This window comes from Macadamia integrifolia, unplaced genomic scaffold (genome assembly GCF_013358625.1).
Source record: "Macadamia integrifolia cultivar HAES 741 unplaced genomic scaffold, SCU_Mint_v3 scaffold_157A, whole genome shotgun sequence".
Lineage (NCBI taxonomy): Eukaryota > Viridiplantae > Streptophyta > Magnoliopsida > Proteales > Proteaceae > Macadamia > Macadamia integrifolia.
The window spans coordinates 324,471-351,082 of record NW_024870625.1 but is presented as its reverse complement, the minus strand read 5'-3'; the positions used below and the strand labels follow the sequence as shown (position 1 = coordinate 351,082).

Sequence of the window (26,612 nt, the reverse complement as noted above, 5' to 3'; positions counted from 1 at the left end):
AATAGTAACATAAGTACATATTGGATAGGGCTAGATTTATTATATGTTAGACACTAGAGGCCGATCTATGACCTCACGGAGTCGATTTTTTTTTTTTTTGTTTAAAAAATACATTTTCCATCAATATAAAATGTATTTTTTATGGTCAATATAGCTTTGATGGAACTCAATTATATATCTGTTACTCACCATTGGCTGATTTACGATCTATCGGAGATTTAAGAGTAAGAGGCTTGGTGGATGACTTTAGTTGGGACTTGGGAGTTAGGGAGTTGCATAGTATATTACTCTAGTATTCTAAATATTAGTTAATTAATGTTGATGTATGTTTTGATCATGCAGTGAAGTAAATAAAATCTCTAGAACAGTTCGACGGTTGCTGCCAAATAAGGGTGCAACTCTAAAACACTCTTATGTTTTAATATTTTTGCAAATTTAAGTTGTAAGCATGTTTGTTAACCTTAAAACTAGCTACCCACCAAGTTTCAGGTCAAAGTATGGCCGTTTGGCCACCGAAACAGTCAACTGAGTAAAAAAAAAAAAAATATACACCAACTCGGCAATTCTGAAACCACCGAAACACTGAAACGAGACGAGATTTTGAACTTTTCCATCTTTTGCTCCATCGGCAACGGGCTTTCACTTCCCTTTGGCTGGTTCCGTGGCACCCCTGGCATCCTTCTTTCCTTGATCTCTCCCATGATTATTTACTCCTCTGGCCTCCCTAGATCTGCTCCTATGGCCTCCATCATCTCCTCCGGAAATTGGTCCCCCTCCTTTTCCCCTCCTCCTTGCTGATCTCTGGTCCTCTTTTCCTCCTTTGGCTGCCCTCTCCCTTTGGCCTTTTCAGCTCTGTCTTTGCTTGGAATCACATTCGCACTTTGGGCCCCCTTGCTCCCTGGTGCAACGTTATCTGGTTCAAAGGCCACATCCCTTATCACAGTTTCATTGCCTGGCGAGCCTTATCTAACTGCCTTCCCATGCCGTCTTTCTTCATCTTTCGTCACATTCCAATTTCCCCCTCCTGCTGTCTCTGTTGGAATGGTACAGAAGACATTGACCACCTCCTCTTTTCATGCCCCTTATCCTTATCTGTTTGGAAGGGGCTTCTTAAATCCATTTGGTCTTCCTGAGGAAGGAATAGAGAATGGATCTGGGTTGACATGACGTTCGTGGTTCTTTCATTTGCGACTCGATCGGAAAGGTTGCCTTCTGCGCAACCATTATTCACCTTTGGATGGAATGAAATCTCCAAATATGGACTCCTAATCTCGCTCTTTTGATAAGAGTGGAATGCCATCTTCAATTTGAGCTCCAAGATTGGCTGCCTCCATTAGTGTTCAGTCCCTGAACCCCAAGGAACATGCTAATTGTTGTCTCTTGGGGTCTCCCTATGTCCACCATATCCCCCCCTTGATACCACCTTGATGCTCCCCCCTTTTTTTCTCCTTTTTCCCTATTTGGGCTTTTGTTTGTTGCCCTTGGTGCCTGGCCTCTGCTTCTTTTGGTGGTAGCGTTGGTTTTTCAGCCCCCCTCTTTTTCCCGCCTTGTATATTCTTTTCCTGCTTAGTAATCAATTTATTTATTCATAAAAAAAGTGGGCTGGATGAAGTGGAGAAGGGTGTCGGGAGTGTTATTTGAAAAACTTATGCCGGTTAACTTAAGGGAAAATTCTATAGGAGAACAATACGACCAACTATGACATATGGGGCGGAGTGTTGTGCAGTCAAGAAGAATAATTTCAATAAGTCGGGTGTAGCAGAGATGAGGCTGTTACGTGGAATGAGCGGCAAGACCAGGAGGGATAGAGTAAGGAATGATTGTATTAGAAACAAATTGGGGGTCGCACCGATTCTAGACAAGTTCAGTGAGAGCTGGTTGAGGTGGTATGGTCAATGTTCAACAGATACCTATGGATGCCCGAGTTGAGAAGAATGACCAGATTCATATATATGGTTCCAAAAGAGGTAGGGGCAGACCTAAAATAACTGTTGACAAAGTGAGAAGGAAAGATATGCAAATGGTAGGGATGGGTTCTATCTAATATGACTGCAGATAGACTTTTGTAGAGGGCAAGGACCGGGGTAGCCGACCCCTTGTAGGGGATGTTCCGGTGATGCTGTTTAATCTACTACTTTGACTTATTCTTTTACTGTCTTCTCCCTGTTACTTCTTTTTTTATTTTTTTGGCATTCTCTTACTTTGTAGAACATATCAGATCAATGTAGCCGACCGCATTTAGTTGGGATAAGGTTATGATTGCTGTTTTTAGTAATGTTTTAGATAATGAGATCCCTCCTATTCCTTAATTCATCTCCATAATTCAATGCACCTCTTAGCAAACACCACTGCAAGCGTATTGACGCTGCTCCAAGCCAGCACCTGTTGCTGCTTCTCCTTCGCTACCTCCATCCACACAATTTGGTTCATTGCCTGATTCCTACCTCCTTGTCTTCTATTGATGACTTAGCAGTGGCCCTTCGGAAAGGTACTCATTCTTACTTATTCTTGTACTCAGAATTCCAAGGTTATCAATCCCATCGACAAGTTTGTTTTCAATTTTCATCATCAGTTTTCTTTAAATACTTTGATTTATCAATATCTTCCCATAATATGCCCTCTACATATAATGAAGTGTTGTCTCATCTTGGATGGAAGTTTGTTATGGTTGTGGTAAAAATGGATGCCTTGCCTTGCTTTCTTGCCAGACTTGGACCTCCGTAGATTTACCACATCAAGTGTTGTTGGGTGTACACTATTAAGCATGACCCTGATGGTACTTTTGAACGCTCAAAGCCCGTTTGCCTTTTAAGGATTACACATAGACCTATGGGTGGATTATTTTGAGACCTTTTCATCTATTGCATGTCTCAACTCTGTTCGTGTGCTTGTATTCTTAGCTGTTAATTTTGAGTTTTTGACTGGCAAATGTATCAGTGGATATCAAAAATGCCTATGCCTTTTATATCGTGATTTGCACGAGGAAGTGTACTTAGAGTGACCTCCGGAGTTTGTTGCTCAGGGGGAGAGTGCTAGTAAAGTTTATCTTTTGCATGAGGCAATATATTGGTTGAAACAATCACATAGAGCCTGGTTTAACAAGTTTAGCATTTTTATTTTTGGATGAATAGATTAATTAATTCAAACCAAACGAGAGAAGGATATACAAGGGAAAATGAGGGGAGGAGAACCAAGACTTAAGCCTACAAAAGAGGCAAGCCAAAAAATAAAAAACAACAAAAGCTTAAACACTCTAATGGGAGCAGCACCCTAGGGAACAAGTACATCAAGGGGGGATATAATGTTAGTTGGAAGGCCCTATGACGTAACAATCAACCTGTTCCTTGGGAAAAACATCGAAGTAGATGGAATTCCAAATCTTATCCGAAGAGCAGGAGTTGGCAGTCCATCTACGGATGTTTCGCTTAATCCAAATGTGGTTGATGGTCACACAAAAAGCTAACTTGCCAACAGTGTCACATATGGAGGAGCCAACAAAAGTCATGTCAATCCATATCCATTCCCTGTCTAACGGAAGAATATGCCTTCTAGATGGCCAACAAGAACGGAGGACTCTCTTCTAGATAGCGGAGAAAAGAGTGTAGGTGAAGAAAAGGTGGTTGATGTCTTCAACACCATTCTGGGAATGTTAGCAGGATTAGAGGGCATGGATGTGACGGTGAAGGATGAAGGACTATGTGGGAAGGCAGTCGAAGAAAGTATGCTAAGTTGTGAAGCTATGGCGAGGAATGTGGTCGTTGAACCAGATGATGTTACACCAAGGGGTGACAAGGCCGAAGGATAGAATGAAGTCCCAAGCAGAGGCTAAAGAGGAAGTACCAGTGGTGGAAGGGAGCCAGATACATTTATCTTCTCTTCCACGGTGACCGGGGGGGAGGGACGGAGGGAGGGAGGAAAGACCAGAGATCCGCAAGAGGGGGGAGGGGGAGACCTTGTGATAAAGATGATGGAGGTGAAAACAACCGATCTATCTGAGTGAAAAGTAAATAGCTCTTTGGGTGACCAAGGAAAGGAGAATTCAGAGGGATGCCAAGGGTCTGACCAGAGGGAGGTAGATTGGCCATTGCCAGTGGAAAAGGAAACGACATTGAGGGCAATAGGGCGGAGGCAGAGGATTTTCCTCCAGATCTAAGTGGCATCAGAGATAATGGGGGCAGACCAAAGGGAATTGTGCTTGAGGGAGGAGGACAGGACCCAATCGACCCAGATACTGTTATGTTTAGAGACAATTTTCCAGATAAGCTTAAGAATACCAACAATAATGGCCTCTTTGATTCTTCTTAGCTCAAGGCCTCCCTCGGATTTGGAGAGGGTAAATTTTATCTCAGCTCAAGGGGTGAAGGAACTTAGTGGAGTCTGTGCCTTTAGGAAGGAGCCAAAGAGGCCTTCAATAGATTTGATGATAGAAGTAGGGTGGACAAAAATTTTAGACCAATAGAGATACATGGATTGGAGAACCAATCTGATGAGGGTAAGGCGACCAGCATGGGAGAGAACTTGCCTTTCAAAAGTTGTAGCTTTTTCTTGGGAGATCAAGCATGGGGGAGCAGTGATGAGCAGAGAGCCTAGAGATGATCAACGGCATGCTTAAGAATTTGTTAGTGAGGGACCCTGTAGAGAATTTAGTGAGGCCAACAAGAGGGGATTGGGAGGAATCAAAGACTGGTAAGGAAGAGATTAAATTTAAGAAGGTTGATGCGGAGGCCCGAAAGACTTTCCAAAAAGGAAAGAGAGGACATGATAGAGGAGATGGAGAGTGGGTCGGTAGCAGATTGGATAGATTTGGAAGGAACTTCAAGGGCAAAAGAGAAGAGAAAAGGAGAAAGAGGACATCCTGTCTAATACGCACGCTCGTTGAAAAGTAGCCCTATGGGCTACCGTTGACCAGGGCAGAAAAGCGAGGGGAGGAGATACACGAGTGAATCCAATGGACAAAAGAGGGGGCGGAGACATCTGAAGCATTGCTTTCAGAATGAAGTCCCATCTAATGGAATCAAAAGCCTTATGCATGTCAATTTTAAGGAGAGCAACAGAAGAGTGAGATTTCTGATCAAATCCTTTGACAATCTCATGATAGAGGATGATGTTGTCAGCAATGCTTATCTCAGTCTCAGTTGTGAAGGCAGACTGGTTAGGACTCACAAGGGAGTGAATGACCTTTTGAATGCATTGGCCAAAATCTTGGCAATAAATTTGTAAAGGAGATTGCATAGGGAGATGGGTCTGAAGTCATTCATTGAGGCAACCCTTCCTTTTTTGGGATAGGACAAAGGAAGGTATGGTTGATGCTTCTAATCTGACTGAGTTTAAATAAAAAGCTTCTGATAGCCAGGATAAGATCAGAACGAATGATGTCGTAGCTGGAGGAAAAGAATCCCATGCTAAAGCCGTGGAACCAGGGGCTTTGTTGGCTTTGTGGGAGAGAATAGCTGAGAGATTTCTTCCTCAGAGGGGATGGAATGGGGGGGGGGGGGGGAGAGGTCTTTGAAGTGTGAGACAGCTTCAGATTTGATTTCCTCAGGGTTAAGAAGCTCGATGCCATTATTAGAGATGAGCTTTAGAATGGAGATAACATTAGATCTGGCTTTGAGAGACCTGTGAAAATATGTTGTATTGGAGTCTCTAATATTAAGCCATTTAATTCTTGCCTTTTGATGCAAGTAGATTTCCTCTAGGGCCGTGAGGGAGGATAATTCAGCAGAGGGTAGCTTTCTTCCTTAGCAAGTCAAGATTAAGGAGATCGGATTGGAGACTAGTTCGAGTAGGTTGAAGCTTATCATGCCAGGAGGAAACTCGAGAGGTAATGCTACCAAAGGAATGGAGTTCCAATGCTTGAGGGTCAATTTGACATTCTTGAGCTTTTTGGAAAAAGCAATGAGAGGGGAAGAGATGCTATGCATAGGGATGCTCCAAGCTTCCCTAACAATTAGGAGGAAATCTTGATGAAGAGTCCTCGTCAAAGAATTTGAAAGGTATGGGACCTAAGGATAAGAAGGGTAGGAACCAACATGCATGAAACTATGAAATCCATGCAAAGGGGTGTCTTATGTGGTGGAAGGTTATGAGTTATAGTGTGTAACATTATTGTATGTGTTGTGATGATGGGTTTTAGGGAAAGTATTAGTTGCTAAACAGACCCCCTAAGGGGTTACTTGTCTTTTTAATTCCTTAGAACTTTTTCTCCATTGTTATAAATAAAGAGGGCTGGTGTCATATTTGACACAAGTCATTACCCCATCCAACATGGTATTGGAGCCATAGGATTTGAAACCTTAAGGGCTCTCTTTCTTATTCATCTCTTTCTCTCTTTTTCGTTTCTCTCTCCCAGCGCCTCCCTCCATTTCTCTTCATCTGCTTCTCTCTCGTGGTGGGAGCTTCTTAAACCACTAAACGGGTTTCTAGCCTCCACCATCCTTCTCCTAGGCTCTCAGACTCTCTTTTACAATGATCTAAGAGAGCAAAAACCTTTTTTTTTTTAATTATTTTTTCAGGGTATTTTTTTCCCTGAAATCGTTTTTTCATTTCGAGGATGCTTTTTCCTTGCTCGATACTCCGATCGTCTTGATGTTTGTTGCGATTGGTGCTCATTATACTTGTAGTGGTATGTACCAACCACTTTTCTGTTTGAGGTCTCTATTCTAGAGCTATCCCCAAAATCAATTTCTTAGTTTTTTTTCCCTTTATCCAATTTTGGGTTTTTTAGCATTTTTTGGTTTTTTTTTTTTTGTGCTTTTTGGCTAATGTATCTTCTATTTGCACAACTCCCTTGAGTAGCGACCATGCCTACCAGCTCGTCTGCTTATACTGGTGGAGACACCACAACTCTTCCTACCTTTCCTCTCTGTGCTATCAAGCTTGATGGCACAAACTACCTTACGTGATCACGCTTGGTCTGGATCTCCATCAAGTCCCATGGCTCTTACGAGTACCTTACTGGAACCACGAAGCGTCTGCCAACTCTCTAGTTATGGCCTTCCTTGTCAACTTCATGTTGCCACAATTTTCACGTGACTATCTCCTCGACTTCGCTGCGAAGATTTGGAAGTTTGTCTGGGATATCGTATTGTATTGGAGCTACTTTAAACCATTCAACAATGCTCAAGTCTTTGAGCTTCGCATGAAGGTTCATGATCTAAGGCAAAGAGGGCTCACTCTGTCACAATACTACTATGAGTTGTGGACATTGTGGATTGAGCTTGACTTCTATGAGGAGCATACTCCTTCCACCCTTGCAAATCTCACCAGTTTTTATAAGTGAGAGGACAAGATCTGGGTCTATGAATTTCTGGCAGGTTTGAATGTGGAGTTTAATCAGTTGCGGTCCTAGGTTTTGAGTTGTGACCCCTTTCTACCTTGGATCAAGCTTATGTTGTGATCCAACTAAAGATAGCCGACGTACCACTATGCTTCCATAGCCTGCTGCCAATCCTATTGAGAGATCTGCACTTGTCTCTGGCACTCAATCCCTTACTGTAGCCCCACGGTCTGTGGCTCCTCTACAGGATGCTGGTGAAGTGCGATTATCGTGGAAAGGAGTGTCACACCAAGGAGTATTGCTGAAAACTTCATGGTCGCCCTGCTGATACATCTGGCAAAGGGCGTGGGAAGGGTCGTTCTGGTACTTCTGGGCAGGCCAACCATATTGAGAGCCCTGACTCTGACTCGGCTCCTAGCACCTCAGTAGCCTCACTGTCATCTAATGAGCTTACTGCCCTCTGGCATTTTCTGACATGTCTAGAATCCTGCACCAGTCACTGCAAGCTCTACTCATTCCACCCCTTCTGGGTTAGGTATCTTCTTCTGTGGCCATACTATGTATGTCCCTTCTACCCTTGGATTATAGACTCTGGGGCTTCTGATCATATGACATGCTGCTTACCTCTTTTCTCATAGTACACTACATGCCCTGGTAATGGTAAGGTCAAGTTGGCTAGCGGGACTTATTCCACTATTCAGGGAAAGGGCTCTGCTAGAGTCTTATTCCACTATTCAGGGAAAGGGCACTATTAGATGTACCCCTTCTTTATCCCTTTCTACTGTATTGTATATTCCTTCTTTTCCCACTAACCTACCTTTTATCCATTAGTAGTCTTACTTCCAGTCTTAATTGTAAAGTCACCTTTCTCCCGTCTTATCGTGTTTTTTAGGGTCTGGTGACAGGGGCAACGATTGGATTTGGTAGGTTGCGTGGTGGTTTGTACCTGCTTGTTATTAGGCATTGGTCTCTGGTTAGGCTTTCCAAACTTCTCAATGTCACCTCCAATCTCTGAGTTACTATAGTGACATCATTGATTGGGACATCCCCCTTTGGAAACTTTAGCTAGGGTTTTTCCTTTTAAAAATTGTAATTCGAGTTTGTTTTTTTGTGAGGCATGTGTGTTGGCCAAACAAACTCGGATCACTTATTCTGTTTTTGGAAATAAAAGTGCGACTCCTTTTTCATTGATACATTCTAATATTTGGGGTCCATCCCGCTATGAGTCTGTTAATGGTTATCGGTGGTTTCTCTTTTATTGATTGTCATTCTCGAACCCCTTAGGTTAAATGATGCGAACCAAGGGCGAGACCTTTTATTGCTTTCAGTAGCTTCACCGCATGGTTCAAACTCAGTTAGGTGCTACCATTAGGATCCTTTGAAGCGACAATGACCATGAATACTTTGAAGGGTCCTTTCAGGCTTCCTTTCCAATTATGAGATGATCCATTAGACTAGTTGTGTGGATACACCGACTCAGAATGGGGTGCTGAGCGGAAGAATCGCCACCTTTGTTAGGTAGCACGCTCTCTTATGTTTGAGATGTATGTTCCTCCCAGTGCTAGAGTGACGCGATTCTCATTGCTGCCTTATCAAATGAATGCCTTTTCGGGTCCATTCCTTTCGCTCCCCTTTGGACCTTCTCCAAGGTTCCGCTGCTTTTCCTATACCTCCTAAGGTATTTGCAATGCTCGCGATCATCATCGTCATTGAAAGTTTGATCCTCTTGGCCTCCGGTGCATTTTTCTAGGGTATGCTCCTACTCAGAAAGGCTATCGATGTTTTCATCCTCCACCTCGATGTTGGTTTGTGACTATGGATGTTGTCTTTCACGAATCTGCATTATACTACACTGCGACAAGTCTCCTTCCATTGTGGAAGATATGCCGCGTTTCTTGAAATTACTATCCCTTACAGTGTCTCGTTTCAGGAGAGTGACACTCCTACTTCGCCTCAGCCAGAGGTACATGCTTATAGTCGTAGAGAGCAAACTCAGACCATTGCACATCTAGCATCTACCCTACAATGCCAGTTGTCTTTTCTCGAGCCTAATCTTGTCCAAGGTAATTCTCCTTCTGTTGATCAGTCTCTTGAGTTGCCTATTGTTGTTCGTAATGGAACTAGGTCTTGTATTTTACATCCTATTGCTAAAACTGTTTCTTACGACTCACTTTCTTCTTCTTACTATAGTTTTGTGTCTTTTATTTCCTCAGTGTCCATTTCTCATACCTGGCAAACTCACAATGGCAGGCAACTATGGTTGTAGAGATGCACGCTCTGAAGAAGAATGAGATCTGGGATATTGGGATCTAGACTTCTAGTGTGTCTTCCTTCACAAAAGAAGATAGTTGAGTGTAAGTGGGTCTTCACCGTAAAAAAGAAGGCTGATGGTACGGAGGATCGGTACAAGGCTAGATCTAGGGCTTCACTCAGACTCAAGGGGATTGATTACCAGGAGATTTTTGCTCCAGTTGCTAAGATGAACACAATTGGTGTTATTTTAGCTTGTGTCACTAACTCAGATTGGGATTTTTAGCAGTTAGATATGAAGAATGCAATCTTTCATGAGGAACTTGAGGAGAAAGTGTATATGGACATTCCTCCTGGCTTCACTTGCTCCAAAACCCAAGGGAAGATATGCAAACTAAAGCGTGCATTTTTTGGGCTGAAGCAATCCCTCGTGCTTGGTTCGGGCGTTTCCATAAGGCTATGGCTGCTACAGGCTACTCTCAAGGTAATGCCAAACCATACTCTATTCATCAAGAAATTTGGTAGGAAGATTGCTATCCTGATAGCCTATGTAGATTTTGTTGTTACTGGTGATGATATGGTTGAAATCTCTCGCCTCAAGAGATACTTCAGTGAGGAATTTGAGATTAAAGATCTAAGACAACTTCGTTACTTGGCATTGGAGTTGCCAGGTCTTCTCGTGGGATTTACTTGTTTCAGTGGAAGTATGTGCTTGATCTTTTTTCTGAGACAAGCATGTTAGGGAGTAAGCGGGCACACTCCTATTGAAGCTAATGGTCACGTGAGTAGCAAGAAAGGTGATTCTGTGGATAAGGGGAGATATCAGAGATTAGTGGGGCGCTTGGTCTATCTTTCTCATACATGCACTGACAGCATTTGCCGTCAGCTTGGTTAGTCAGTACATGCATGATCCATACTCAACTCATATGTAAGTTGTGCTGCGTATTCTGTGGTACTTGAAATCTGCCCCAGGACATGTCATCATTTTTCTCGTTATGATCACCTTTTGGTGGAGGCCTTCACGGATGTTGATTGGTCAGGTTTCCCTGATGACTGCAGTCTACTACTAGTTATTGCACCTTTGTTGGTGGTAAACTTGTTACATAGCGATGCAAAAAGCAGACAATGGTTGCCCGTTCAAGTGCCGAAGCAGAGTTTTGTACTATGGCACATGGCATTTGAGAGCTCCTATGGCTTCATGGTCTTCTCACAGAATTGACTGTATCTGCCATCCTTTCTATGAAGCTCTTTTGTGACAAACAATATGCCATTAGCATTGCTCATAACCCTGTCCAGCATGATCGAACCAAGCATGTGGAGATCGATCGACACTTCATCAAAGAGAAGTTGGGTATGGGTCTTATCACTGTGCCTTTTGTTCCCAGTAGTGAACAACTAGCTGATGTATTTATTAAAGGTCTTAGAAGTATGATGTTTCATCCGATTATTTATAAGTTGGGCATATGTGATATCTATGCACCAACTTGAGTGGGAGTACTGTAATAATGGGTTTTAGTGAAAGTGTCAGTTGCCAAACGGACCATAAGGGGTTTAATGGTCTTTGTAATTCTGTAGAACTTTCTCTCCATTGTTATAAATAAAGAGGGCCAATGTCATATTTGACATAAGTCATTACCCCATCCAACAGTATGTAAGTGGGATAAGTTAGTATGCGAAGTTATGTGTGAAGTTAGTCATGGTCAGCAGTTAGTATTAGTAGCAGTAGTAATTATATTTCCTATTTAATCATTGGTAATGTGAGAAGACGATAAGTATTATTATCCAAAAACTCTCTTCCTAGAGACGAGGTTAGCTTCCTTTATGAAGCTAAATTCCTTCTCTTACACATTCGTCCTTTTACATACAATAGTAAAACGAAGCCAATCCTAGTAAGTATCAGAATATGTATTTGTTTTTTATGAGCAATCATCTAATGGTAGTATCTCTGAGAATGACAGTAATGAAATACAAAGGAGACAAACCAGTTTGTTCGCCATTACACTTGCTCTTCTTCTTGTTAAGTAAAGTAAGTGCAAAAAATACAACTTGACGAGGGGGATTTACCCAAAATCTTAAATTATTGATTGGTCATAGTTCAATGGTATATGAAGATACATTCAATATCCCAGATAATTGATGTGAGACTATGGCTCTCTTATTTTTGAAAATCTCAACATCTTCTTTACTAGGTAAGGGAGGTCGCATTATATGCATTGAAAGCACCAAGTGAAATGCTTTATTATCCCTTCGAGAGTTTTTGTAAATGATCAATTTCCCTTCCAACACTAGGGGGGGGGGTTTAAATGACAGCCTTTCCCTTCATGAAACGCGTAAATCCCACTCTAGTATATTGATGCTTCTACTAGTGCTCCTAGTGGCCCCTATGTTTGTCCAGCTGCCACGCAGTCTTTTCCTCTCCCATAAAAAAAAATAGTAAGTAAATAAATAAATAAAAAGGAAATGTTTACTGTGGGAGAGTGCGGTTCATGCGCATGCTTGACAAATGGGAGCGTACGAAGAAGTATCCACAGAGGCATTATTTTCCATTTCATAAGGGGTGGACCATTCATTTCACTCCCCATGTGTCTGGGTGTAGGGGCCACGCTCTCCCTCCCCGCTACCAAAAATATTTTTCCCATAAATAAAACCCTAGTTGGCAATGCCTAGTAAAAAATGTCTGCTTTTTAATAAAGGAAATTTGGATTGTTAATGTTGTAAGATATATACAAGTTCAGACACCAGCCTCCAAAGTTTAGAGTGGCTCTAGGTTATCTTCAGAGGGTGGGTAAAATTTCATTTTAATTCCTCAGTGAGGTTACGATTAGATTATTCCAACTTTGGAGAGAGTTGCATGCAGCCACGTTGTAAAGCTACGAAAAGGAATAGAGTTGCCCCACAGGGCAACCACTTGCACTTTCACTTTCCTCACAAACCTGACCTTGACTATGTACCGGAATCATATAGTTGTTATCAACCATATGAGGGAAAGCACATAAAGGAAGTCAATCAATCACTTCCAATTTATGTGTTAGCATTAAAGGTTTGACAGAGTCATTCACTTTTACTTAACCCAACTTGCTGTTTCATGCGATTTAAATTAGAAGTCTTCTTTTCCTTTTTCCCTTTTTTAATGAGATAATCAGTTGGCTAAATTTGAGATACGTATCGGAGGGTATCGTATTGTATCGGAGATACGCTAAGATATGCTAAAGATCAAGGATTAAAGTATCGGTATTGGTCAGCTAAATTTTAGATACGTATCAGAGGGTATCGTATCGGTATCGGAGATACTTTAAACCATGAAGTAACCAAATGACACGGTAGACCAATCAAAAGGGATGAACCACAGCTTGGTAGCGCGTTTGTTTTGGGTACAAAATTTCACGGTTCAAATCTGTCTTCTAACTTCTCCTTTGGACAGTAACGATGGATTAATTGAGGCCAATTAAAATTGGATATGGATAACCTTTCATTAGATGATACTATATGCACACAAGGTGTATTGGGAAAAAAAGATTCCATGAAGTTGAGAAACCCTAAATATGTCACACTGCATTGCTGAGAAATGGGAAAAATGCCATGTTTACCAAAAAAAAAGGGGGGGATGTCATCTTACATTATCAAGGACTGCTCTTGCATCCATGCGGAACTTGTTAGTAAATAGTACAATTCAAGAATAAAGAAGAAAAAATGACCACCGATGCCGATTTGAAAAGACCGATTCATCAATTTCGAATAGTGGAAAAAATGACCACCGATGCTGATCTGAAAAGACCAATTCATCAATCTGATTCTTAATCCTTGAAACCATGACCATTGGTCAATTGCAGCTTGCAACTGTTACATTAGAAAAGGAAAAAAATGTTTCCTCATTAATTTAGAATTATGAGAGAGAATGGAGAGACATGGGAGAGGGTTGGGGAGGGGAGGTTTTCAATTAATGTGGATAGGAGGGGGGATTGAGATGTTTAATGGGAGATTGAGTTTCCTATTAAATATGATAAGAGAGAATTATATTAGGATATGTTCTTGGAATTTGCAACAAAAGAGGAAGGGGCATCCTCCTATTGATTCCTCATACATATGAATTTGTAGTACAATTATTCATTCAATATAATAATATAATTATGAGACAAAATGTGGTGAGGGAGAGATTTAAGGACAACAAGAAACGTGAGAGTGGTGATGGTTGATAAAGGAAAGAGATAAAAAGAGATTACTTAGCAACAAAATAGGAAGGGGTATCCTCCCATTAATTCCTAATAGGTATGAATTTATGGTAGGATATAGATTGAAATATAGGTATATTCTTTCAATATAATAATATAATTATAAGACAAAACATGGAGAGAGTTTTACCCCAAAAATAAACGTGAAGAGAGAGAGAGAGAGAGAGAGAGAGAGAGGACAAACAAGAACTGTGAGTGGTGAGGGTTGATAAAAGAAAAAGATAAAAAAAGATTATGGAGAGATACAAGGACAAGCAAGAAACATGAGAGTGTAGAGGGTTAACTAAGGAAAGAGTAAAAAGTTGAAGATAAACAAAAAAAATTAGGAAAAATCTAAATAAAAATTAGAAAGGGTACCAACAATTTGGGAGAAATTAAAAAAGAATGAGAAAAATGATAAGAGGAGAGGGAATTAAATAATAATGAATGGTAAAATAGTTAAAGAAAAGATTAGTCACGAAGCATGAGTACATATTTTTATATAATAGTATGCAAGACATGGATGGATATGGGTTTATGGTCGGAAATCCTAGGAAGATCAAAGAGGCATGGAAGGATATAGGAGTCGAATCAGGCTTTATTGACAAGGGTCTAATCCAATTTACAGGCCACTCTATTTGAACATGCTCTTTTGTTGTGCCATGAAAATTTGACGCCAGACCATCTGAGGTCGTTGAGACCAAGATCATCAATATAGTCATTGAAGGCCTCCACAGCTTGAATGTCAATGGGGTTTCCCTCATGCTTCTCATGGCTGAAGCGAATCACATTAAAGTCCCCAGCAACCCCCCAGGGGCTAGGACTAGTGGTGGGGGCAAAGCAGCGGTGGCCGGACCAAAGAGAAAGCTTGTTGAAGGCAAGATTATGAGCATATATGGTAGAGAAAAAGCAAATGGCGGAGCCGGAGGGGAGGGAGATGGAAAGGTGGATGACTTGGGAGGAAGTGGAAAGAGCAGAGACGTGAAAGTTGAAGGGGTTCCGGAGAACCCAGATCCTACTATTGGGGCTGTGGGAATAATTGGAGAGGAACGATCAAGAAAGGGCAATGAAGGGGTTCCAGAGAACCCAGATCTTTTGGATGAAAGACTTGGGTATTCTCAGTTATTCTCTTGGTAATGAGGTTGTTCGTAGCAAGAAAGGGATTAGTCTCACCCAAAGAAAATATGTGCTTTATCTTTCGACCGAGACTAATATATTGGCATCCAAGCCTGTTAATACTCTTATGATCACACATCATTGGTTTGGGATTAATGATGGTGAAGTGCTATCTGATAAGAATCAGTAAAAGAGATTAGTTGGCAAGCTCCTTTATCTTACTGTTACTAGACCAATATATCCTCTGTTGTTGACGAGATAAGCCAATTTATGGAGTCACCTAAGTAGGCTCACTTGGAGGCTGCCTGTTGGATTCCGAGGTACCTTAAGGGTGCTCCATGAAATGGTCTCGTTTATAGACCTAATGAGCATACTGAGTTGGCTGGCTGTTAGCCGGCCCCATTAAGTTGGGATAAGGTTGAGTTTGTTGTTGTAGTTGGCTAGCTATTCAGATTCAGATTAGGTTGGTGCTAACGGTGATGGGAGATTAGGAGGTCAGCTACTGGTATTGCACGTTTGTTGGCGGTAATCTTATTACATGGAGGAGCAAAAAACAAATTATTGTTGCAAGATCTTATGCTGAGGCGCAGTACAAAGCTATGCCTCATACTGCAGCTGAGTTGATGTGGCTGAAATCACTCCTTCAGAAGCTTGATTTTCCCATTATTATTAGCCTATAAATATGTTTTGTGATAATTAGTGTGTCTACCACGTTGCTAGTAACCTCGTTTTTCTTTAGCAGACAAAACACATTGAGGTGGACTGTCATTTTGTTCAGAATGCTGTGATGAAGAAATTGATCTCAATTATGTTTGTTACATTTGGGAATCAGCTTGGTGAGGTGTTCGTTGAAGCATTGTTTTGTCCGGATTTTCTTGATGGTTGTGTCAAGCTGGGCATAGGTTATGTACGTGCTCGAGCTTAAGGGGGAGCGTTAAGTTTCTTGTAATTCCCTTGGTTATTGTATACTCCTATCAGTAGGGGTATTTTTTATTTTTTGGATGAATAAATAAATTCATTACCAAGAGGAAGAACACACAAGGGGGGAGGAAGGGGGGGGAGGAAGACTAGACCGAGGCTAGCCAAACAAAGACCCAAACAATTACAACAAAACACAATCCAGAATCGGATCAGCAAGGAAAAACCTAGCTAACCCAAAGAGAGAGGCACAAAGAGAGGCTCCAAGAAAAGGGGGGAGGGGAGGCTAAGGATGGGGGAAGGTGTCAATGTGAAGGTTCCAAGAGGCAATGGTATGGCTGTTCCTGGCTGAACAAGGAACAAGTCTTTGGGGAAGGGACTGCAGTTTGGAGGAAACATCAAAGGAGATGGTTTTCCAAATCTTATCCAAGGATTGGGAGTTGGAAGACCATCTTCAGATGTTGCACTCCATCCAGATATGGTTGATAGTAGCTGAAAAAGCCAGTTTCCCAATAGTATCACAGATATGGGATCCCGAGAAGGTTATGTCAATCTAAATCCACTCTATCAAAAGGAAAAATAGGCCTCGAAGAAGGCCAGCACTTGGGAGAGGACCAATTTCCATGTGGATGAGGAAAAGGGACAGGAGAAGAAGAGGTGAGGGATATCCTCAGAGTCATGGGGACAGAGACAGTAGGAGGGGGAGACAGGGATATGGCGGTGAGTAAGGAAGGCCTGTGTGGGAAGATAGTTGGAGAGACATCTCCAAAGAGTAAAACTGTGGCGAGGAATGTGACCCTTGAACCAAACAAGGTTACGCCAAGGAACCACAAGACTGGAGGGTCGAACAAAAGACCAAGCCAAGGCAGAAGAAAACATCCCATTGAATGAGTGGACCCAGATACATTTGTCGTCCCTACCTTGGTGCCCTGAAGGAAGAGGAGGGAGCGAGGACCAGAGGTCAAGAAGGGGGGGAGAAGAGGGAGGGGGAGACCAGCCAAGGGGGGACAAGATGTTGGACACAGTGGCCCACTTGGGAATACTAGAGGCGTAAATGGTTCTTGGGGAAACCAAGGAGGCCAGGATTCCAACCAGATGCCAAGTGTCCATCCATAAGGAATTAGTCTGACCATTCCCAATGGAAAAGGAAATGGCACTGGAGCCAGAGGACAGAGAGAATTTTCCTCCAGATCCAGGAATTGTTCGGAGGAACCGGGAGTCTGGGACAGTCCAAAGAGAGTGGTGCTTGAGGTGGTGGGAGTGGATCTAGTCAACCCAAATGCTCTTGTGGTTGGAAACAATTTTCCAAATGAGCTTGAGAATACCCGCAGAGTTAACATCTTGGATTCTCCGAATGCCAAGGCCCCCTTCGGCTTTGGGGAGGTAGATCTTGCTCCAACTAAAAGGGTGCAGGAACCTGGAGGTATCCGTCCCTTTCCAAAGGAAGGAGCAGAAGATTCCTTCAATGGTTTTGATAGTGGTGGTAGGAAGGGAGTAGACACTAGACTAGTAAAGTACGTGGATTGGAGAACCGAACGGATGAGGGTAAGGCGGCCAACATAAAAGAGCAATTTGCCTTTCCATAGCTAGAGTTTCTTCCTTGGATTGGACAACAAGGGGAAGCAATGATGGGAGGAGAGCCTGGAGGAGATGAGAGGGAGCCCCAAGTATTTGACAGGCAGGGATCCTAAGGAGAATCCGGTAATGCCAAGCAGGCGATCTTGGATGTCAGGGGAGACTCTAGAAAGGAAGATGTTGGATTTGAGTAAGTTGATGCTGAGGCCAGAGGCTTTTGAAGGATCGAAGGGAATCCATAATGGTAGAGATGGAGAGAGGATTAGCTTTAGAGAAAATCATGATGTCATCAGTGAAAGCAAGGTGGGTGAGAAGGTTGGATTTGCACTTGGGGATAGGAGATCAAGTGGAGATCTGTGGCCGATTGGATGGATCTCGACAGGACCTCCAGGGAGAGGGACAAAAGGAAGGGAGAGAGGGCAGCCTTGCCTAATTCCTCTCTCGGGAGGAAAATGGCCAGTAGGGCTACCATTAACGAGGATAGAGAACATGGGAGAGGAAATATAGCTGTGGATCCAGTGAACAAAGGATGGAGGGAAAGACATGGTGAGGAGGACTTTGGATAAGAAGTCCCAACTCAGAGTGTCAAACGCCTTGTGGATGTTAATTTTGAGTAAACCAATTGAGGAATGAGATTTGCTGTCAAAACTACGAACAATCTCATGATAGAGCATGATGTTGTTAGCAATGCTCTTACCTGCGATGAACGCTGATTGATTAGGACTAACAAGGATGCTAATGACTTTTTTGATTCTATTGGATAGAATCTTGGCCACAAATTAATAGAGCAAATTGCATAAGGAGATTGGCTTTAAGTCATTCATTGAGATCGCTCCCTCTTTTTTGGGAATGAGACAGAGGAAGGTATAATTGACTCCACGAATTTGGCTGGGATTCAGGAAAAAACTCTGAACAACATGAATGAGATCATGTCGGACGATGTTCCAACAAGAAGAGAAGAACCCCATGCTGAAACCATCAGGGCTAGGGGCTTTATTGGCCTTATGGGAGAGGATAGCCGCCAGAATTTCTTCCTCAGAAGGAATGGACTGGAGGAAGGGGAGCTGGTCATCAGGGACAAATTTATTAAAAAGGTGAGAGATGGGGGGAGATGGAGCCGAAGGCTGAGGGTGAAGAATGCCCTGGAATTGAGAACTTCGGCTTTAATGGATGCTGGGTTGAGTATCTCGATGCCAGAGGAAGAGATGAGCTTGGGGATGGAGTTCGTATTATTGCGAGCCTTGAGAGACCTGTAAAAGTAGGCAGTGTTTGAGTCTCCCAGGTCAAGCCATTTGATGTGAGCTTTCTGGCGGAGAAAACTTTCTTCCTGATTGAGGAGCAGGGAGAGTTTAGCAGCCAAAGACTTTTCCTCAGCAGCAAAGGAGGGGTTAAGAAGATCATACTGGATTTTGGATTGGATGGAGGAGAGCTTATCCCGACAAGAAGAGACTCGAGAAGAGATATTGCCAAAGATGGAAGAATTCTAGATCTTGAGGGTGACTTTGACATTCTTGAGCTTCTTGGCAAGGAAGATGAGAGGGGAGAGGAAGGGGTTAATGGGAATGGCCCAAGCGTCCCTCACTATAGGAAGGAACTCAGGGTGAGAGACCCACATATCAGAGAACTTAAAGGGCTTTGGACCAAAGGAGTGGAAGGGGAGGACGTGGATGGAGAGGGGGCTGTTATAAGAAATTCCCGGGAGCTCAAAGCAAGCATGGGAGGATGGATATGATGAGTCAAGCCGTGCTTCATTGACTAAGGCTCGATCCAGCTTGCAAGCCACACGGAGGCTACCAGACCTTCTGTTGTGCCAGGTAAGTTTAACTCCCGACCATCGAAGATCATTAAGGCTAAGGTCCTCAATGCAGTCATTGAAGGAATCAACTACATGGTGATCAATGGGGTTACCCCCGTGTTTCTCATGGCTGAACCGGATGACATTGAAGTCACCCGCGATGACCTAAGGCCTAGAATTCGTGGAGTGGCTAAAGGATAGAAGCTCAGCCCAGAGGGAAGCCCTGCGAGGGGTAAGATTGTGTGCATATTTGACAGAGGTAACAGATATGAGCACCAGTGGAGTGGGAGATGGAGAGGTGGATTGCTTGGGTAGAGGAGAAGATAACATTAACAAGGAGAGAAGTGGGATCCCAGAGAACCTAGATTCTGCCGTTGGGACTGTAGAGGTAATTGGAGATGTGAGACCAGGATATGAGCGATAAATGAGATGATACGCGAGGCATTAGCTTTAAGAACTCTTGTTTCAAGAAGGCAACAGAGATTGGAGAGGGAGGAGTGGATGCGGGATCTGATGTTGGCTTGCTTGGACGAGGAATTGGGAGCTCGAACATTCCAAACAGTCCAGGGGATCATTGGAGGTCAGAAGAGGAGGGCAGAAATTGCTTTGCAGAGCAGGGAGCATATGAAGCAGAGGGAATTCTTCGAGAGAGGATCGACAGACGTATCCAATCACCGAAGAGGTGGCGGAATTTGGATTGACCTTGGGAGAGGGTGGCAACTTGGAAGAGGTGGAAGTGGATTTTTTCTTCTTGTTAGATGGCTTCATCAAGGGGGGATGGGCAGCGGGGAAATTTTCTGTAGTAGCAGGGGTATTTGTTGCGACAGGGGTAAGGGATAGGGATGAGGTTGAATGGACAAGGTGTTGGTATTCAACTTCACAACTTGGGGTAGCTAATTTAGAATTATTGGGATCAGTTCTCGCAAGCCCAGTTGCAGAACCTATAGCCAAGAAAGCTGGGCAAACTGAGAGAGTAGACAAGGAATCTCGCACAGTGACAGATTCACCCATAATCGAATTGGCAGCTAGCATAGAGGCATTGGCCTCTTGACCAAAGAGGGGAACAGTGGCCAATGATGCAGTCTGGTTGGGGCCATCCAAGGCCAGAGACATCTTTGACGGTGATAGTCCGGTTAGGGCCTTCCAAGGCCTGAGACATAACGGGAGAGCCTTCCAAGACCAAATTGGCGACAGGGGCTGGTAATTCCACCAGGACCAAGGCTCTAAGAGGGGTGGAGGAGCCGAAGGAACATTGGTCGTTGAGAGGTGGGAATTATCGGCCAGAGGAGTGGTAACAGTGACGGCAGGGCTAAGGCGCTCAGCAGCAGCAAGGGGGGCCACCAAGGCCGAGGTTAGAAGAGGCAGCGGTGATTAGCGGGGGCGTGGGCCCAGACAGGCAAGACAAGATAGTCTTAATGGTAGCAGGCAAGCAAGTGGGAGCAGAGCTGGCGGAAGCTCGAAGTGCGAAGAGGGGTGAGGGGGGAGACAGGTTCGGATACAAAGGCGGGGCGGTTGATGGGTGGGGCGAGGTGTGGTTATGTGAGCCGGTTCAGGATAGGAGTCGAGTTCTAGTTCGGAGTGGGTCGGTTAGTAGATGGGATCAGAAGGTCGGATGAGTTGGAGAGATTTGCCGAGTAGAGTGGGTGGTCTTTAAGAAACTTTGTGGTGTTTAAGAGTTGAACCGGAAAAACGGTTCAGGATAAAGGAAGGGTTATGGTCTAATGAAGAGGAAAAGGAGTCAAGGGGGGCTTTGGTCGAGGTAAGAGAGGAAGCATGGAAGGGGAAAGCATCGGGGAGGGGGAGGAGAGGTGGCAGGGAAGAAGCAAGCTGTTCAGAAGGAAGGATCGAATCAGAGTTGGACACGGCCTCAACCTGGGCATCTGTAATAGAGGAGCAAGGCAGCAAATCAGAGGTAGGTAGGAGAGGAAGATCGGATCCATCAGTTGTTGCATCAAGATTCTTGAGATCCGAGAATTTGTTGTTACCGGCAGTCCCAAGCGACGATGAAGAACCATCAGTCAGAGCGGAAGTCTTCTCAATGGCATTTCCAATGGCCAAGTTTTCCGACGAAGGATTGCAGGGTTCCGATACACAACTGTTCCTGATAGTATTATTATCCTTTTTTTTTTTTCCTTTTTTTCCTTGAATAGTGAACTCAGCACCATTTGAATCAACCGGCGTAGCAGCCGTTTCCTCTGCCGGGGCATGGAAGTCAACCGAGGTTTGATTTTTAAGACAGTGCCGTAGAGTGGCCGAATACTTTGCAGAGGGAGCACGATGGAGGCCGCCAATCGTACTTCTTGACTGAAGGAGTGTCCTTCGCCATCGATAACAGTCACAGAGGAGGGAAGATCTTTGTTTGCTTGGACCTCAATACATATTCTAGCAAAGGACCATGATTTTCGTTCTCTTATCTGAGTACAGGGGCTTACCAATGATGGATCCAATCAAGCTCAACCCAATGGGACACTAGAAGTGGAGGGGGAGGTTAGGGAAGGTGACCCACAGGGGGATGGAGGAAAGTTCTGTGTGGTTGAAGGAGGTGAATTGATCCCACTGGCGCAGGAAAATTGGTTTTTTCCCCACAAACCAGGGGGCCACCATCCAAGGAAAAGGCTTTGTCCAAAGGGGAAGAGAAATCGAAAATGAAAGTTCCATTCTCAAGCACAAAGGTGGAGAGAGTTCCGGCAGGTTTCCATTGGTTAAGCAGAGAGGCCTTAGCAAGGAGGAAAGGTGTCTGGCTGCCAAGGAAGGAGCCAACAATGCAGTTGCTTCAACGGTGGATTTCAGAGTCCAGAAGCCCAGGCGGGCAAAGTCCAACGGGGGTGGAATTGAGAGAAGCAGGAGGCTGGTAGGATAGGGAGTGGCCAGTGGAGGGAGGAAGGGAGGAATGAGGGAAGGGGGGGAAGATCAGGGGTGGAGCTGGCGACAGAGTTCCAAGGTCTGGAGAGGGGGAGGAGCAAGGGAAAGGTGAGGGGGAGAAGGGGCTGTGGGTTCAATGGCAGGGCAGGGGAGAGGGCCGACGGCGGATGCCACCGGAGGGGGAGAGGGCATCGGTTAGTCAGTCATGGGTTCACGGAGAGGGCAGAAGTTTTGTCAGATTTATTCATCAGTAGGGGTATTATGGGGTTTGTTTCTGTATGTTTTAGATAAGCATAGTACGGTAATACTAATGGGGTAATCCTGTTTTTATATTGTTTTGACCTTATAAATAAAGATGCTTGCTCACAGTAAGACTATCAAGTCTAGTGTGAGTTTGTTTTTCTTCTCTTCATTGATTTCCTCTGCTTTTCTTCTCTCTTCTTCGTCTTCCTTCTATTGAGTTGTTTGATGATCTAATACTGCTACACTTTTATTTTAAATTATTGATGGTCTTATTTATATTGCTTACATCTTCTGTGTTTAACATTTAAATATGACATTCACCAGGACTATTAGGGATGATGCTTTCTATGTCTCATAGTTCGACATGTAGCCCGGATTTATATAAATCTAGACAAATCAGTAATTAAGTTCCTCTTGGATGTGATGTAGTTAAAGTCACACACAGTGCATGTTGTCTTTAAGAAATTGTGACTTTCATTGAGACCATTTGTTTGGACCTCTGATTGTCTATCAAATTTTTTTTTTTTAAAGGTTGGATGGTAATGTTTCATGTTTTGATTTAAAAGCATACAAAATCCTTTCATATTGCACAACTAGATGGGCTGCAAAAGAAACTATTCCTTTTTCGACCATGCATAGAACCTTTTGCCATAATTCTATTGGTCTGGCCAATTATATGTGTCTTAGGCAGTATGTCATGATTTCAATCCTATGTGGCTATTTTCTTGTTACTTGAGTTGCACTTTGACTTGAGTTTCATATGGTAGCAACGATATGTCTATATAGAATTTCCTTGTTACTGGGAATATTGATTTGAACCTATGATTGATTATCTTGTGTTAACAATGTAGGGAATCCTGCAATCACAAGGGAGGCTTTCAAGGAAGATGAGGTTTATGCCATCATCCTTGTTTTCAAATTCTCATCGGTTATTAACTGCTCTTGTTGACTCTCGACACAAAAAGGTATACAAGGTTAAGAACTGTGTTACGGACATTGATCCAGAAAGGGAGAAGGAGGAGAAAGAAAAGGTTAGCATGGACTCTTGGTTGTTAGATCTGCTACAACTTGCTGTTGACTTGGAACTTGGTTCAACTGATTTTTTTTGTTTTTCCTTTTTTTGGCTTGGGCATCTAAGTCTAGCTTTGAGGTTCTAATATTATAAAATGTCTGGCTATATGTTGTGATAAAACTAACTTTTCATATTATGTTTTGAGATTACAAATAAGTCCTAGGATATATGGGTTATTGTAGATTCTGCAAATTTTATGATTCTTCTTTTACAGGCTGTAGGTCAATCAATCAGGGCTAATGAACTTCTCCATCGCAAGAGGGAAAAGGTGAGCAGGAAATATACACAAACAGTAGAAAGGGGACGTCAACTTTCACCTGGGTTCTTAGAGGAAGCACTTGATGAGGTCTCTCTCTCTCTCTCTCTCTCTCTCGTCTCTTGCTTTGTTTTCAGGGCTTTAGATAACGTACAGGTTCAATACTATATCAGACATTTTCTTCCAACTATCAGCCGTATAGTCCAGCTTTCATTATTTCTTTTGCTCAGGATGAGGATGATCATGAGCCCCGCCGCTCAGCTGCTCGCCATCGCTTTGAGGAAGACCTCGAAGTTGAAGCACAGGCTGAGAAGCGCATTATGAATGCAAAACGGGTACTTCCTGTGGGATTCTTGCAACATATTAACCACTACGTTGCAGGGCTTCTTCTCGTGTTTTTTTTTCTTTTTTAGTAGGAAAATTGAAATCCATGCTTGGCCTAGCAGTCACAGGTTCACAAAGACATCCCTCGGAAATCATCTTTCCCATCAATTCGATCCGCTCGGCGTCCTGTTGATTTCTCTGATAGTGAGAGAGAGGAGTCTGAGTATGGAAGTGATGAGGATGAAGGTGATAAGTCTCCCCCTCGTAAGAGGGAAGAGGAGCCAGATCATGAAGATGAAGAAGAGGATGAGCAGGATGAAGAGGACACTGGTGGAAATGAAGAATCAGAGGAGGGAGCTGAGGTATGCATCTCGTTGTCCTCTTTTCTTTGTGTGTGGTTGGGGTTGGCAGCAATGGAAATGGAACTATGTTAATTGTGGATAAAATCACTTTTATACATACACATGGCAAGTCAACTTTCATTCTGTCCACGGGCATTCAAGAAATAGCTCAAAAGTTTGCAGATGAAAATGGTCAGTTTCTCGCCTTTTGTGAATAGCTGTTACCCTTGACATTTTGCTTATGCGTACGTGCACTTTTCAAGGTGAAGAGCGATGCTCAGTTTGGTAGATGCAACCAAGGTTGCCTAAAAAAATTAAATGATCCAATTGGGCAAATTGTGAACATTCTATTGTCAAGACACTTGTCACTATGCGTGTCTGTTTAACCCATCGGTGGTTCTTATTTAAAGGAGAAAAAAGGGAGAAAAACTAGAGGGTATCTTGGTAGGTAGCATCGTCCTTTGGCAGCCATGGAATTGACATACTCTTTGATTGTCAACTGTTTATGAAATGCTTATTCTGTACACTTGCTGACTTAAGCATGATAGATCCCACATCACAGCCGGACCCATACCTTGGTGAATGGCCGGTGCTCTCCTTACTGTTTATTCATGGTCTCCAAGTTTGGTTAACAGTGCAATACTGGTTTGGGTGGGTTCTGCCAATTGCAGAGTGAACCGTCACCCAAAGTCCAGTTCAAACTAGAGGGCCTAACATATGGTTGTTAAATCGTGACTGACCTAGATTTGTTTGGTTGGGGCTGGGTTTGGTCTTAACATCAAATTGAGAGGATGTAAGTGGCTCAACACTTATGTCTTCTGACAGTATATCAATACTCTTTACCACTGAACTAAACTGTTCTCACTACTGCTTTGCCTGTCAAGTGACCTGACAAATACCCAATCCACTTGTCAAAATTGGTTAACCGAGGGTGCTCCACTTGTTGCTGTCATTGCTCCTGGAGTGGCCAAATAGGACTTAGCCGATCTTATTACTAAAGAATCAACATGAGATTTTAGATGCGGTCCTTTTTTGGATATACATCTTCGATAACTCTCTATTGTGCTAATACTAAGCCTAGTATTTTCTGTACTCTTGTTAGTAGAATTTTACATACTTCAGCGGCTGGCATTAGGTTGTGGAAAAAGTCTCAAGCAGTGGACTGTATAGTGGATGGAGCTTGAGCCAAGGCCAATCCAGAGTCTATCTGATGGACAAGCTGGATTGGCCACATCACCAGGCTTGAACTATTAGTTCATCATGTACCCTTTCCATCCCCTGCAAAACACACACACCCGCACCAATTAACCCACTACCCATGGAGTCATGTCAGCTTGTCTGCGCAAACCTCTTGAGGTCTGAATTGCTTCCTGAAACTGATCTTTGTTCTGGTGTGTGTGTAATATTAATTTGCTGGTCTCTGTTGCAGGAACCAAGGCGAAAGAGTAGGGAATCTGGGGGTGGCCTCAAGCGCAAGGAGATTGAGTCGGATGTAGAGTCTCCCCCTAGAAAGGCAATGACCCATCGCCGAATGGCAGTTGTTTTTGATAGCGATGAGGAATGAAAACCGCCGTTGGATGATAAATAACAGCCGTGAGTAATTTCAATTTTAATATAGTGATAGAAACACAAAGCAGTGAGACTGTGTCTTCCTTTTTGCAACTTACAAGTATCAACATGGATAAACCCTCCCTAGGATAAAAGCCGACATATGATACCCAAACTTATGTGCACATTGTTTTGAGGATTAAGTTCTTCATTCAAAATTGTTAATTACTTTTTGGACGTAGCTACTAGAAATGATTTTTTTTTTCTTTTTGTCCATGAGTGATTAATGCGATTGAATTTCCTTTTTTTCAGGAGATGACATTGAAGATAAAAACCATTCAATTCTTTTTGGTGTTGGAATCTTCTTCACCCCGTCATTCCTGTCATTTTCAGATCTATAGAGGAATTATTCTTCTGTTATATATTGGTTTACTCAACGTGTACCCTTTATTAGATATTAAGTTATTAACAGGGAACGGGTCTCCCAAATTTTACTGTGTAAGAACAAAAATACAAAAATGTCCTCGTTTCCCATGCCTGCCTACACATTGAAATTATATGGAAAAGGGGAAGAAATAATGATATGCTGGAAGCTGATTTGATGCTAGAACTTTGTTATGGCCAGTTTTGTTATGATTTCTATTTCAAGTTCGGATTGATCTCATGAAATTGTCAATAAATAAATTTTTGGTCAAGAAATTAAAATTGTTTTGGTTGCATTAATCTAAAATATTTTCAAGAATAAAAAGTTGTTTGGTAGTTCAATTTTGAGTGGTAGGTAGTAGAATGGGCGTACCGTGACCCTTGTTTATGCATGTTTGTTGATTT

At 43.0% G+C, this 26,612-nt stretch overlaps 1 protein-coding gene across 3 annotated transcripts in view; it reads left to right on the top strand.

Annotated features, from left to right (window-relative positions):
- LOC122070918 (protein LEO1 homolog) overlaps positions 1-26,391 on the top strand; it is a 72,715-nt gene extending 46,324 nt beyond the window's left edge. For 2 of the 3 annotated variants that reach the window (XM_042635166.1, XM_042635164.1), the window contains 6 exons: positions 23,095-23,274; positions 23,530-23,661; positions 23,802-23,906; positions 24,015-24,257; positions 25,666-25,829; positions 26,097-26,391. In XM_042635166.1, coding sequence (XP_042491100.1) covers positions 23,095-23,274; positions 23,530-23,661; positions 23,802-23,906; positions 24,015-24,257; positions 25,666-25,800 — 795 coding nt within the window. In that variant the 3' untranslated portion in view covers positions 25,801-25,829; positions 26,097-26,391. The remainder of the gene's footprint in view (positions 1-23,094; positions 23,275-23,529; positions 23,662-23,801; positions 23,907-24,014; positions 24,258-25,665; positions 25,830-26,096) is intronic. The other variant, XM_042635165.1, reaches the window with a different exon arrangement.
- The last annotated feature ends 221 nt before the right edge of the window (positions 26,392-26,612 follow it).